This window comes from Palaemon carinicauda, chromosome 4 (assembly GCF_036898095.1).
Source record: "Palaemon carinicauda isolate YSFRI2023 chromosome 4, ASM3689809v2, whole genome shotgun sequence".
Classification (NCBI taxonomy): Eukaryota; Metazoa; Arthropoda; class Malacostraca; order Decapoda; family Palaemonidae; genus Palaemon; species Palaemon carinicauda.
Window position 1 is genome coordinate 180184609 of NC_090728.1, and position 15110 is coordinate 180199718.

General features: G+C 33.1%; 1 protein-coding gene across 2 annotated transcripts in view; it reads right to left on the minus strand.

Moving 5' to 3' along the window:
* The window catches only part of LOC137640245 (UDP-glucuronosyltransferase 1A8-like), a 107615-nt gene that overhangs the window by 44834 nt on the left and 47671 nt on the right, over positions 1-15110 (minus strand). Inside the window, exon 1 of one of the 2 annotated variants that reach the window (XM_068372818.1) lies at positions 1132-1582. The exons of the other annotated variant lie outside the window; for it this stretch is intronic. Within the exon in view, the coding sequence (XP_068228919.1) occupies positions 1132-1424 (293 nt within the window). The 5' untranslated portion in view covers positions 1425-1582. Of the gene's footprint in view, positions 1-1131; positions 1583-15110 lie in introns of those variants that run through there. 2 annotated transcript variants of the gene reach the window in all.

Consider the following 15110-nt stretch of genomic DNA (forward strand, 5'->3'; position numbering starts at 1 on the left):
AAAGTGATTGTACCAACTGTGATGTATGGATCGGAGTTGTGGGGAATGAAAGTGATGGAGAGACAGAAATTGAATGTGTTTGAGATGAAGTGTCTGAGGAGTATGGCTGGTGTATCTCGAGTAGATAGGGTTAGGAACGAAGTGGTGAGGGTGAGAACGGGTGTAAGAAATGAGTTAGCGGCTAGAGTGGATATGAATGTGTTGAGGTGGTTTGGCCATGTTGAGAGAATGGAAAATAGCTGTCTGCTAAAGAAGGTGATGAATGCAAGAGTTGATGGGAGAAGTACAAGAGGAAGGCCAAGGTTTGGGTGGATGGATGGTGTGAAGAAAGCTCTGGGTGATAGGAGGATAGATGTGAGAGAGGCAAGAGAGCGTGCTAGAAATAGGAATGAATGGCGAGCGATTGTGACGCAGTTCCGGTAGGCCCTGCTGCTTCCTCCGGTGCCTTAGATGACCGCGGAGGTAGCAGCAGTAGGGGACTCAGCAGTATGAAGCTTCATCTGTGGTGGAAATGTGGGAGGTTGGGCTGTGGCACCCTAGCAGTACCAGCTGAACTCGGCTGAGTCCCTGGTTAGGCTGGAGGAACGTAGAGAGTAGAGGTCCCCTTTTTGTTTTGTTTCTTGTTGTTGTCGGCTACCCCCCAAAATTGGGGGAAGTGCCTTTGGTATATGTATGTATGTAAAAATTCAGAATTCTGGATAAATCAAGACACAAACATTATATAACCCAGTTTAAAAGCCGCTCATGAATGGCAGAGGCAAGGGACAGTGACATTGTCCTACCGAGTAGGACAATGCCCTAGAGACTGACCATATATACATATGATCAGTGCCCAAGCTCCCTCTCCACCCAAGCTAGGACCAAGGAGGGCCAGGCAATGGGTGCTGATGACTCAGCAGATAGACCTATTTCCCCCCCCCCCCAATCATTAGCTCACAAGGATGGTGAGGTTGCAGTGACCATAGAAACTAAAGAGTTTGAGCTGTACTCGAACGCCAGTCTGGCGTTCAACAGTCAGGGACGTTATCACATCGGCCACCACAACCTTATGAATATCTTCCCATTGCATCAATAAATAATTCAAAATAAACAAAGTAACATATAATAATTAATAAGCATAACTGGACTCACCGCAAATCATGATTATCAGGTCTTAGCGTCAGGACTTCCACGGTCGAATTGACCTCCAAGGTCTTGCTGGACTTCCATCGAACTTGCGTGACCTTGTGACCTCGCTTGACCAACTCCTCGCCGAATCTCCGGAGGGTCAGCTCGTGGCTTCCGGCATAAATCGGGTGAAGAATGAGGATATTGGCTCCTTCCGATACACGAAAGTCCTGCGACCAGGCGAAGGAGGTCGCTAATAGGATTGGTAGCAGGGCACATCCAGCTACCGAGAACCGAACAGGACTAATGTCAGCCATTTTTACATTTATGTTTTTTTCACTGTTCTTTTATTTTCCCATATATTTTGTACATCTATATTTTGGTTTCACTGTTCTTGTATTTTCCCATATATTTTGTACATTTATATTTTGGTTTCACTGTTCTTTTATTTTCCCATATATTTTGTAAATCTATATTTTGGTTTCACTGTTCTTTTATTTCCCTATACATTTTTTTAAATCTATCTTTTGTTTTTACTGCTCTTTTATTTTCCAATATATTTTCTAGAAAAGTTATCTTTTATTTTCAGTGTTCTTTTGTTTTCCCATATACTTTCTACATTTATATTTTGTTTTCACGTTTGCTTTATTTTCTTGATTTATAATCTGTTTTCACTGTTCTTTTTTTTCCCATATGTTTTCTGCAACGTTTATATTATCTTTTCACTGTTCTTTTATTTCCAAATACATTTTCTAAAACATTTATCGTTTGTTTTCACTTTTTTATTTTCCCATAAATTTTCTAAAACATTTATCTTTCGCTTTCACTGATCTTTTATTTTCCATATACTTTCTACATTCGCTGTCACACTACAAACGAATGAAAGCTAATTTTCAAAACTATAAACAACACTTGTTGTTATTGTTGTTGTTGTAGATTGCCTGGCACATCTGGCCAAGCACGGGCTCTTGCTATTCTACAGACCGTATTTCAGAAATTAATAATCCTGTTTTTATTCTTATCAAATGCAAATAAAAACGACAGTTGATATTACTGTTCTTATCTTTACCAATAAATGAATGAAAACTAAATAAAAAGTATATTGCACAAATAATTTTTAAACTTTCCGTTCAAAGTTACATTAACCAAGACAGAAATGAAATCTCTCTCTCTCTCTCTCTCACTCTCTCTCTCTCTCTCTCTCTCTCTCTCTCTCTCTCTCTCTCTCTCTCTCTCTCTCTCTCTCCCATGGTAATTAGCAAGCAGAAGGCGGAACACACTTGCAGAGGTGGAAAAACGACATCCTGAACCCGCATTATAAATGCTAATTATTAAGGTACATTTCAATTATGCAATTCCGTTTGTCTCACTTTCTCTCACTTTAGCATGATATATATATCATTATCATCATCATCTCCTATGCATATATATATATATATATATATATATATATATATATATATATATACATACATATTGTTTATATAAATATTCATATATATATATATATATATATATATATATATATATATATATATATACATGTATGTATGTATGTATGTATGTGAGAGTATCTAAATATATATATATTATATATATGTATATAATATATATATATATATAAATATTTATATAAACTATGTGTATGCATATACTGTATATGTATGCATGTATGTATGTATGAATATATATAAATATTTATATAAACTATGTGTATATATATATATATATATATATATTGTGTATATAACGACAGAGATAAATGCAAATAATGTTTATCTGATCCGTTTCATTCTGTATTTTCAGTATAGCCTACTCGTACGGTAATCGAAATTTCACACTCAGCAAGAGTAATTTGAATTGAAAGCTATCAATTACCTCCGTATGTTGGGTAAAACTCACTGGTATGTAAGACAGTACTGGATACTTTGTAGTGCTTACGTTCAATATTGGCGTATGACCTATGCTGGAATGATTGGTAGATACCAGGTTGTTTTCCTCACACACACACACACACACACATATATATATATATATATATATATATATATATATATATATATATATGTGTGTGTATATATATATATATATATATATATATATATATATATATATATATATATATATATATATATATATATATTACATATATATAAGGACAGGTCTGAGGCCTTTGCTCTGGAGTGAACTAGTAATGGCTGATTATAATTATATATATATATATATATATATATATATATATATATATATATATATATATATATATATATATATATATATTCACAGCTATAAGAACTCATACAGCGGTAATTTTATGCTTCATGACCGTCTAAGTAAATTTCAAATTTCATTCTTTTTATAGTATTTTTTTCATACATTCATTAGCATTTCACAAACTTTCATTTACGCTTTTTACTTGTAACCTTAAACTTGTGGGAAAACAACGAGAGAGAGAGAGAGAGAGAGAGAGAGAGAGAGAGAGAGAGAGAGAGAGAGAGAGAGAGAGAGAGAGAGAGAGAATTTGTTCAAATCGTCGCCATATTCGTAAAATTTTTATTTTAATATTTTCAAAATGTTATTGTGTACCGAGAAAATTTCTGCTTTGGCCATTATGTGTGCGTGTGTGTATACATACATACATATATATATATATATATATATATATATATATATATATATATATATATATATATACACACATATCTATACATATACAGTACATATATATATATATATATATATATATATATATATATATATATATATATACATATATATGTATATATATACATATACATATATGTATTAGTATATATATATATATATATATATATATATATATTTATATACATATATAAATATATATATATATATATATATATATATATATTTATATATATATATATATTTATATATGTATATATATATAAATATACATATATATATATATATATACATATACATATGTATATATATACGTATATATGTATATTATATATATATATATATATATATATATATATATATATATATATATATATGTATGTGTGTGTATGTGGTAAGTGCATAGTATACAACTCTTCTTTGTACTGTACCTTAATAAAACATTGCCACGGGACGAACTTCCTCGTGCTTCGGCAAGCATATAACAAGTGAAACCTCAATAAAGAAACTGTTATTGCATTAAAGAGGGAAAAAAAGAAAAAAACTGGAAAAGCCACCGTATAGATTCACCGAGTGTGGAACTGCGTGCGCAGTGCGTTCCTCATTTTTTTCAAAAGTGTTGAGTCACTGTTAGCTGTCACTCTATTGCCGATAAGGTAACGGAAAAGTGGGAATATGGAATTTCGATAGTTATCAAATACCTGTATTCGGTTTTTTATTTTTTATTTTTTTTTTTTTATTTTTACTACCGATCCTTAAAACTCAACGCTTGATCCAACAATTACAACAGTGTTTCCATATATTTAGAAATGACCTCCTTTTGATATGAAATACATTATTCCCAGGAATGTTATTCACTTTCAGTTGGTTTTTATACATGTTGCATAAGATTTTTTCATAACTCTGACCATCCTTTGCATTCAGATCTTCCCAGTATGTACCATCCTGTACGTAGCACTATGTAGGCAGTTAATTTTAAGTCTTGCGTTCTCCATCATGCTGCTCAACACTACACAGTATTGTATAAATTTTATTCCAGCTGTGACCAAAAGTTGCGGAATGATCTTCCTAATATGGCAGTTGAATCGGTGGCACTTCAGAAGTTCTAACTTGCAACGAATGTTTTCATTTTGAACAGGCTGACATCAGTCTCTCTTCATAGTTTATATATAATATGACAATATAAATTTTAACTTTGTTACTGATCTTAAGGTATCATCAGTAACAACATTAAATTAAGATCTTTTATATATAAACTATAAAAACTTCAAAAACACGAGTAAGAGAAACATGAAAGCTCTAACCCAAGACAGTTAAAAGCCACGGTACAGAAGCTATGGCACTATCCAAGACTAGAGAACAATGTTTTGATTTTGGAAGGAAGAAAGAGAGAAGCAGGAACACAGTACATGGCAAGTCAGCAAATGCATCCATTGTCTCATTATAGGTCATATTCGTCTGCACGAATCAGCACATAAGTCGAAAGTAAATTCGAAATAATTTGCAAAATAGTCGCAGAAAAAAAGAGCGTGTTCGCCTGCTAATGCAACGTCTCGTTTTCATCATCTCATGCAAACATGATAAGCGATTAAGCTCCCATCTCGATTACCTGTTAACGCCAAAGTTATTATCATAAACCATGACATTACTCTTAAGGAAGGTTTGATGGGTAATAATACACGCTTTACTAATTACCATGTCTTAGAATACTAAATTAAAGTGCACGCGACCCGCCAAAAAGGACGGCTAAATATTTGGAGACATGCACACACAAATTTAACTATTCCACCCTCCCCCTTTTCTAACTACAACACGGCAGTTTCGGCAATTTGTGGGAGATTGGTTTCCGAGTGTATCTCTCAGGGTATCCTCTCTCACCAGCGTCTACTCTGTCTCCCCATACTCAAAGGACAGGGAGAGACCGATTAGTCATGAATGTTAAACTTCTTTATACAATAATCTTTTTCTTAACCTCGGTACTTGTCGATTGATAATTTGTAACTTTGCAGGAAGGGCACTCCAAAATCAAACCATTGTTCTCTAGTCTTGGGTAGTGCCATAGCCTCTGTACCATGGTCTTCCACTATGTTGGGTTAGAGTTCTCTTGCTTGAAGGTACACTCATGCACACTATTCTCTCTTATTTCTCTTCCTCTTGTTTTGTTAAAGTTTTTATAGTTTATATAGGTGATATTTATTTCACTGTTGCTACTCTTCTTGAAATATTCTATTTTCCTTTTTTCCTTTCCTCGCTGGGCTATTTTCCCTGTTGGAGCCTCTGGGCTTATAGCATCTTGCTTTTTCAACAAGGGTTGTAGCTTAGCTAGTAATAATAATAATAATCATAAGCCTGATGGCAGATTAATGTCTTGTCTCTATAGTTCTGCATTATATAAAAGACTTTCATAATTATTGATGCACTTATCAATATCTGAAACCATTTCAATGTAATTCGTTTCAGATATTTTTACGTACACGACCACAAAAGCTATTCAAGTTTTAAAGGCCACTCATGAATGGCAGAGACATGGGACAGTGACATTTCCTTATCAAGCAAGACAATGCCCTAGAGATCGACCATATATACACATGATCAGCGTCCAAGCGCCCTCCCTATCCAAGCTGGGACCAGGGAGGGGCAGGCAATGGCTGCTGATGACTCAGCAAATAGACCTATAGACTCCCCCAAACCCGCTATTCTTATCTCACATGGATGGTGATGTTGCAGCAGCGACCAAAGAAACTAACGAGTTTGAGTTGGACTGGAACCCCAGTCTAGCAATCACCAGTCAAGGACATTACCAACAGGACACCACGTTATACAATTTGTTTACGTAAAATATGGATCAAGAGTTAAAACTATTATATTTTGAATAAACTTTCGTAATATATATACACACACACACACACACACACATATATATATATATATATATATATATATATATATATATATACAGTGTATATATATATATATATATATATATATATATATATATATATATATATATATACACTGTATATATATATATATATATATATATATATATATATATATATATATATATATATATATATATATATATATATATATATATATATAGCGCAAACCATAGCATGATGACAAAATCTGCAAATACGTAAACCCGTGCACACGAAAGATGATGATACATGACATTGACACACTAAGCTGTGGTTGGATTGTGTCCTACTTACTGGTAGTTCTTGTCCATTGATGAAATTTGGGTAATAATTCTACGGGAGTGTTTTATAGTTCACGGGAGGATTGCATCAAACGTTTCAACATTAATGTGATGCAATGGCAGGATCAACTGAGCTCTACATCGAATGATTGATAAATTTCTATAGGAACTCTCACTGTATATATATATATATATATATATATATATATATATATATATATAAATATATATATATATATATATATATATATATATATATATATTCATGGGGATAATTTACATATACTTGCCCTAATATAGATAATATAAAAATTTTTGGCCCTGCTTCTATGACACCGATAACGTAAGTTTAATAACCGAATGAGTTTCAATTATGACAAGTGGAGTTTACAAGCACCATACATACGTAGAATATATATATATATATATATATATATATATATATATATATATATATATATATATACACAAATATATATATATATATGTATATATATATTTATATATATATATATATATATATATATATATATATATATATATAGTTATTTATTCAACATCGAAATGTAAAATTATTTTACATAATCAGCCATTCGTACTCCCAAAGATAATCTCTTTTCTCCTTTTTAAGTGAATTTGTGTATACATGTTCTATACTGAGATGGACAGGTGTATCTTCCTTAGCTAAAATATATATAAAAAAATTACTATGACACTAATTCCTGCATAGTTTAGTATAGACAAGTCATAAAAGAATTTTTAGATTAATATAATGACGGAGAGAGAGAGAGAGAGAGAGAGAGAGAGAGAGAGAGAGAGAGAGAGAGAGAGAGAGAGAGAGAGAGAGAGAGAGAGAGGTTAAGTAGAGAAACCGTCTAAAAAATTTAAGTTTAAACCCGTAGTAACATACTTTTGATTGGAAAAAATACTGCTTCATGTTTGCGTTACCTCTGAGAGAGAGAGAGAGAGAGAGAGAGAGAGAGAGAGAGAGAGAGAGAGAGAGAGAGAGAGAGAGAGAGAGAGAGAGAGAGCTAATAATTTCTTCCTCGTAGATTATCAATATTGATAAGAAACTCAAAGTTGATAAGTTGTGAATCTGCTGTGGATTAAAAATGGACAGATGACATCCAATGGAAGGGGTTCGCTTTAGAAAGGGAAAAAATAACAATTAAGTAGAACATATTAATTAAGCAAATATTTCGAGCTTATTTAGTTTTTATAATAATTATAATGATAATAATAATATGGTAACACTTTATGTGAGAATCAAGTTTCAGGAAAATATTTCAGTCGACGACACACACACACACACACACATATATATATATATATATATATATATATATATATATATATATATATATATATATATATATATATATATATATATATATATATAAACAGTATACGTATCATGACAATGCGAGTTTTTAAGTATGTGTTGTTACTAAAATAAAATACCATTCATCCTCTTAAAATAAAGAACGTAAATTACGTATAAAACAAAACAACGTCAACATTTCCCAACGTCGGAAAATAATCCACCGTGCAAACATCTGGCAATTAATGGCGAGATGATGACAATCATTTGAAATCCCACTAACGAGCGAAGGAGGGAACCGGATGTCTCAATTATCTTTAGAATATCGATATTATGAAAGATTTTCCGGAGAGAGAGAGAGAGAGAGAGAGAGAGAGAGAGAGAGAGAGAGAGAGAGAGAGAGAGAGAGAGAGAGATGGTGCATTGTGTATGTGAATGCTTTCTTTTGTCTTGATATTGGAAGGAAGATTTTTTTTTATAAGATAAAGTAACAATGTAATTTAAATCAGCTTGACTGAAAAACTAACATCGTAATTTAAAGTCCTGTAACTAAAAATAGAAATGTAATTTAAAGTCCTGGAACTTGAAAACTAACATTGTAATTCAAAGTCCTGTAACTAAAAAAATAACAATGTAATTTAAAGTCCTGTAACTGAAAAAATAACAAAGTAATTTAAAGTCCTGTAACTAAAAAAATAACAATGTAATTTAAAGTCCTGTAACTAAAAAAATAACAATGTAATTTAAAGTCCTGTAACTAAAAAAATAACAATGTAATTTAAAGTCCTGTGACTAGAAAAATAACAATGTAATTTAAAGTCCTGTAACTAAAAAAATAACAATGTAATTTAAAGTCCTGTAACTAAAAAACTAACACTGTAATTTAATTAAAAAATTACAATGTAATTTAAACCCCGGTAACTAAAATCTTAGGAAAGAAAATGAGAAGTTATTTACAAAATCAATTACCAATTTATATAAATCTAAAGGTTTAAAGGTCACTCATGAATGGAAGAAGCAAGGGACAGCGACATTGCCCTTGCAGGACAACGCCCTAGAGACTGGCCATATATACATATGATCAGAGCACAAGCCCCCTCTCTTCACCCAAGATAGGACCAGGGAGGATCAACAATGGCTGCTGATGACTCAATAAGTAGACCTATAGGCTCTCCCAAACCACCCCCTTCCTCCTTAGATGAGAAGGATGGTGAACTTGCAGACAGTACAAGAAACCATGGCGCTTAAGCGTACTCGAATACCTGTTCGGCAGAACGCCAGGCGAGGACGTTTCCAAATTACTTGAAGGAAAGAAGGGTCACAGCTATAAGGCCCAGGGGCCCCAACAGGGAAAATAGCCCAGTGAGGAAAGGAAACAAGGAAAAATCAAATATCTTACGAACAGTAACAACATTGAAATAAATATTTATTAAATAAACTATAAAAAATTAAACAAAACCAGATGAAGAGAAATAAGATAGAACAGTGTGCCTGATTGTACCCTCAAACAAGAGATCTCTAACCCAAGACAGTGGAAGAGCATGGTACAGAGGTTATGGCACTACCCAAGACTAGAGAATAATGGTTTGATTTTGGAGTTTCCTTCTCCTAGAAGGGCTGCTGACCATGGCTAGAGTCTCTTCTACCCTTACCAAGAGAAAGTAGCCACTTAATAATTACAGTGCAGTAGTTAACCCCTTGGGCGAAGAAGAATTGTTTGATAATCACAGTGTTGTCATGTGTATGAGGACAGAGGAGAATCTGTAAAGAATAGGCCAGACTATTCGGTGGATGTGTAAGCAGAGGGAAAGTGAACCGTAACCAGAAGGAAGGATCCAATGTAGTACTGTCTGGCCAGTCAAAGGATCCCACAACTCTCTAGCGGCAGTATCTCAACGGGCGGATATTAATACTCCTTGGAGTATTAATACTATTTTTTTTTTTTTTTTGCATTTTAATTCTTATCTATTCAGAAGATAAACACAGGCCTCCTTTATAGTTCTTAGAACTGGTGAATGTAAACCCCCGCTACAAACCCCCCATAGAAAGTATATGACTATTATAATTCATCGTAAACGAGGACAAAGAGTTGGCCCTTTCCAAAATTCCATCCCAAATATTTCATAAAAAGTTAAAAAAGTAAATTTCAAAATGTCACATATGTAACACAAATGTGTTCAAAATACAATAATTTCTTGCAAAAATATACAAGACCATTCATTAATTGCGAGCTTTGAATCATAAACTCTGGTTGTCCTTGGTATTGCTAACTATTTATTAGAAATTTTTAGAAATACGACAATGTCACTTAAATGATATTACTGTAGACAAAGAATGTCACAGACACGTTGAAAACAGAAGAGAATCAGCGCCGTGTCCTGCGGATCTCATCACAATTTTAATCGTAAAGTAATGAAACTTGCAGGGGTTTTAAACTATCCTGCAAAGAGCTGGAAATAATTATAGTTTGGAAGGTCAAAGGTCAAGGTCATGAACGAGCAAAACGTCGAGATATAAGCTGACCTGGCGGAGGTCTGCTCTATACTGATTGACCCTCTAATTCTTACTTTTACTTTTAGGGGTTTATTTCTTGCCCTTCATAGACACTAAGAGTCTGTTCAGGCGGGCCTTGGTGCGTGAAAATAATTTCTTTCCAGTTAATATTTTGTTCTGTATCTTTTCAGTTATTCGCTAGCATTTGTATTCTGGCTTAATAGTTTTCAGATCACTATTATAACACTTTCCAAAGAGATAAGTCTTCAGGTTTTTCTTGAAAGCTGCCACATTTTTGGTATTCTTGACATCAAGTGGAAGGTCGTTGAAGAGTCTCGGTGCTGCATAACAAAAGGTTCTTCCTCCTATTGCATGATTCACACTAATTTCGAATAGTCTATATGGGTCATCAGCATGTCTAACTCTTACAGCAGCTCTGGTAGCTTGAGGGTAGGGGACCAAGCAATCACGAAGATATTTAGGCTTATCACTTGTAAGTGTTTTGTGAGTCAACAAACAAATCTTAAATTCAATTCTAGCCTTAACAGGTAACCAATGTAGATCGATCAGTGCAGGAGTTATTCTCTCCCGAAATTTAATGCCTTTTATCAGTCTAGCCACCCGGTTTTGCACATTTTGAAGCTTTCTTAGTAGTGTATTGGGCAATTTATAGTACAGAGAATTGCAATAATCAAGCCTTATTACGTGACTCATCACTAAAATTTTTGTACTGCCCTCTGTTAAATATTTCCTAATAAATGCTATGTTTCTCAGGTGATAGTTACACACTTTCACTGTGTTCACTATTTGATCCCTCATTGACAAATTACAATCTATCAGTACACCCAAATTTTTCACAACAGGCACAATCTTAAACTCAGCGTCACCAATTTTTATACTTTGAAATAACTGGTAATTCTTCAAAGCCACTTTTGTGCCAAAAAACATACATTCTGTTTTATCATCATTTAATTTAAGCTTTTTCCTCTGCATCCATGTTTTTATTTCAGTCATTACCTCATCAATTTTCTTCTTTGTATCTTGTGTTGTTGAAATTGAAAGGTAGAACTGAGTATCATCTGCATATAGTTTAAAGGCCACTTTTTGTTTTTTCAAGATGTGTGATAGCTCGATAGTATATATGTTGAACAAGTCATGAGTTTAATTTTTTTTTCAGACAATTAGTACATAGGGCAAAAAAATGAAGAACATTCTTTCAAATCCTTTGACTGTAGATAAGAGACCCAATCAGCAAATGCATTAACCACTGTAAACAACAAATATTTGAGTTACTGTCCATGTTTATCTCGTTTCTAGACGATCTACTATGTTTGGTATAATCTGTGTCACCTCTAATGGTTCATTCAGAAAAATTAACAAACACACCAATGACTAATTTTTTTTCTCTTTTTTTTTCTTTTTTTTTTTTAGAATATCAATTCTGGATTCAATATCCAATGAAATTATCCCTTTTTAGGTCAACGAACCGGGGAATATTTGCCAAGTCACCAACTGGTTACTTCAGCAATTGTAGTATCGAATTCTGTAGTGACTCAATATTCACCTTTTCCTTTTACAGATTTAAAGGTCGTAACGAATGGCAGAGGCAAGGGACAGTGATAATGCCCTAGAGACTGACAAAATATATATATAAATGATCAATGACCAATTCACCTCAATTCAAGCTATGACCATAGAGGGTCCGGCAACAGTTGTTGATAACTCAGCAGGTAGACCTATAGGCTTCCCAAAACCCTCCATCCTTAACTCACAAGGATGATGAGGTTGCAGACACAAGAAAAACTATCGAGCTTGAGCGGGACTCGAACCACATTCCAGGAGATCGCTAGGCAGGGACGCTTCCAATAAGCCACCACAAAACCTCTCCTATAGCCATAATGCCAGTTCAGTTACGGTTCTATTTTCTACAAATATCTGTTCATGTATAACAATACTATCTCCGGTAAAAGATGTGTTGATCCGCTCAAGAGGAGAGCGCTTACCTAGCACTTCTACTGTATACTTCACGTACATACAGTCCTATGGGAAAGTACATGACATTGCAAAAAAAAAAAAAAAAAAAAAAAAAAAAAAAAAAAAAAAAAAAAAAAGTCTTGAGAGGAAATGACTTCACAGAAATCAAGTTGCTTTCTTGAGAAATTCTAGCCAATAAATAAAAAGTAAACAACGTCTCTCTACAGACAGGTTAGAGATTCGTCAGACTTCAATGTGGTTTGATACGCCAATTTAATTATTCAAGCTTGAATCTTCGGTGATATAGTTTATTTGAGAAAGATCTAGTTTATTGTCATTAATGTTCTTAAAATTTTCAATTGTTTATTACTTCTCTTGTAGTTTGTTTATTTCTGTTCCTCACTGGGCTACTTTTCCCCATGTTGAATCCTTTGGGTTTATAGCATCCTGCTTTTCCAACTTGGGCTGTAGCTTAGCTAATAATAATAATAATAATAATAATAATAATAATAATAATAATAATAATAATAATAATAATAATGATTTAGACAAAATAACAGCATAAGACTTTGGTAGTAATACTCTCAAAAGCTCTTAAATAAACTACATGAAAATACATAACTGAAATAGTATTTGAAAAAGACTATTGAAAAAAAGGTGGCGTTATATTTGTCTTTGCAATTAAATCAACCAATAGATTTGAATTTACTTCATCTATGCTATTTCCTTGAATGAAGAAACTTTTCGATCAGTGAGAAATAGACAGAATGTGTAGATAAATTCTTTTTCTCGAAATGTAAGAGTCGAGAACGTACTTACAGGAGATAAACTACATCTTGAATTCATATCAAACACGAAGATGATGATGATGATGATAATAATAATAATATAAAAACACATACATTATATATATATATATAATATATATATATATATATATATACATATCTATATATATATACCTATATATATATATACATATATATATATCCATCTATCTATCTACCTATATATATGTATATATATATATACACAAATCTGTATGTGTAGCCTATATACAGTACAACATAGACACACACTTGTAAGTACATCTATATTTACATTATATATATATATATATATATATATATATATATATATATATATATATACACTGTACATATTTGCACATAGGTCCACAGTAGTATAAGAAAACGCATCTTAATGCACCGTGTTATATGAAAGACAAGATATATAAGAAACTTCCTGGCGTTCTGTTGTGTAGCCCTCGGGGGTGGTCAGGAGGAAAACAAACGTGAAATCTAATTCCTCAGGAAGTTTAGACACGACCTAAGTGAATTTGGCAACGGGGCGAATCTTTATACACAAACAAACGAGAAATATCTTTTGCTGTGTTTCGTCAAAGCAGAATTATTCATCACACACACATATATGTATATATATATATATATATATATATATATATATATATATATATATATAATGTGTATTTGACTTTCCAGTTCTAGAGTTCTAGTCCATTGAAAACACTAGAAAACACTAGCATCACTTCGATTTGATGAAAAATAAAATAAAATTTACACAAAAAAAGAATTACATGAGCAAAACTAAGGATAACAGTGAGTTCGGACGACCATTAAAATCGCTGTAACCAGTACTACAGATCACCTTTAAAGGAGAAAACACTCCCACGATAAAAGATAACTGTAAAGAGTATTAGTGGAACCAAACGTTCAAGTCAGTAGCGTTCCTCTCAAAGCACCTGCAACACTGATCTCTACAAACCCTCTCGAAACCGCTTCCAACACTAGACTGTGTGGCCCCGTGGTCACGTGGTTATGGTACTCAGCTCGTCCTGGAATTTCTAGGAAAGCAACCGTTACGGTTGTATAGGTCGTTTCTGAACGTAGTAATCTCTGTACTATTTATTATTACTACTAGCTAATCTACAACCCTCGTTGGGAAAGAAAGATGATATAAGCCCAAGGGCTCCAACTGGGAAAAATAGCCGAGTGAGAAAATGACATAAGGAAATAAATAAACTATATGAGAAATAATGAACAATTATTAAAATAAAATACTTTAAGAAAAGTAAAACACTAAAACATTTTTCATGTATAAAATATAGAAAGAGACTCCTGTCAACCAGTTCAACATAACAACATTTGCTGCAAGTTTAGACTTTCGAAGTTCTACCGATTCAACTACGCAAGTAAAATCATTCCTTAACTTTGTCACAGCTGGAATAAAACTTCTAGGTAGTAAGTTGGCCAGGGCACCAGTCACCCGTTGAGATACTACAGCTAGAGAGTTTTGGGGTCCTTTGACTGGCTAGACAGCACTACATTG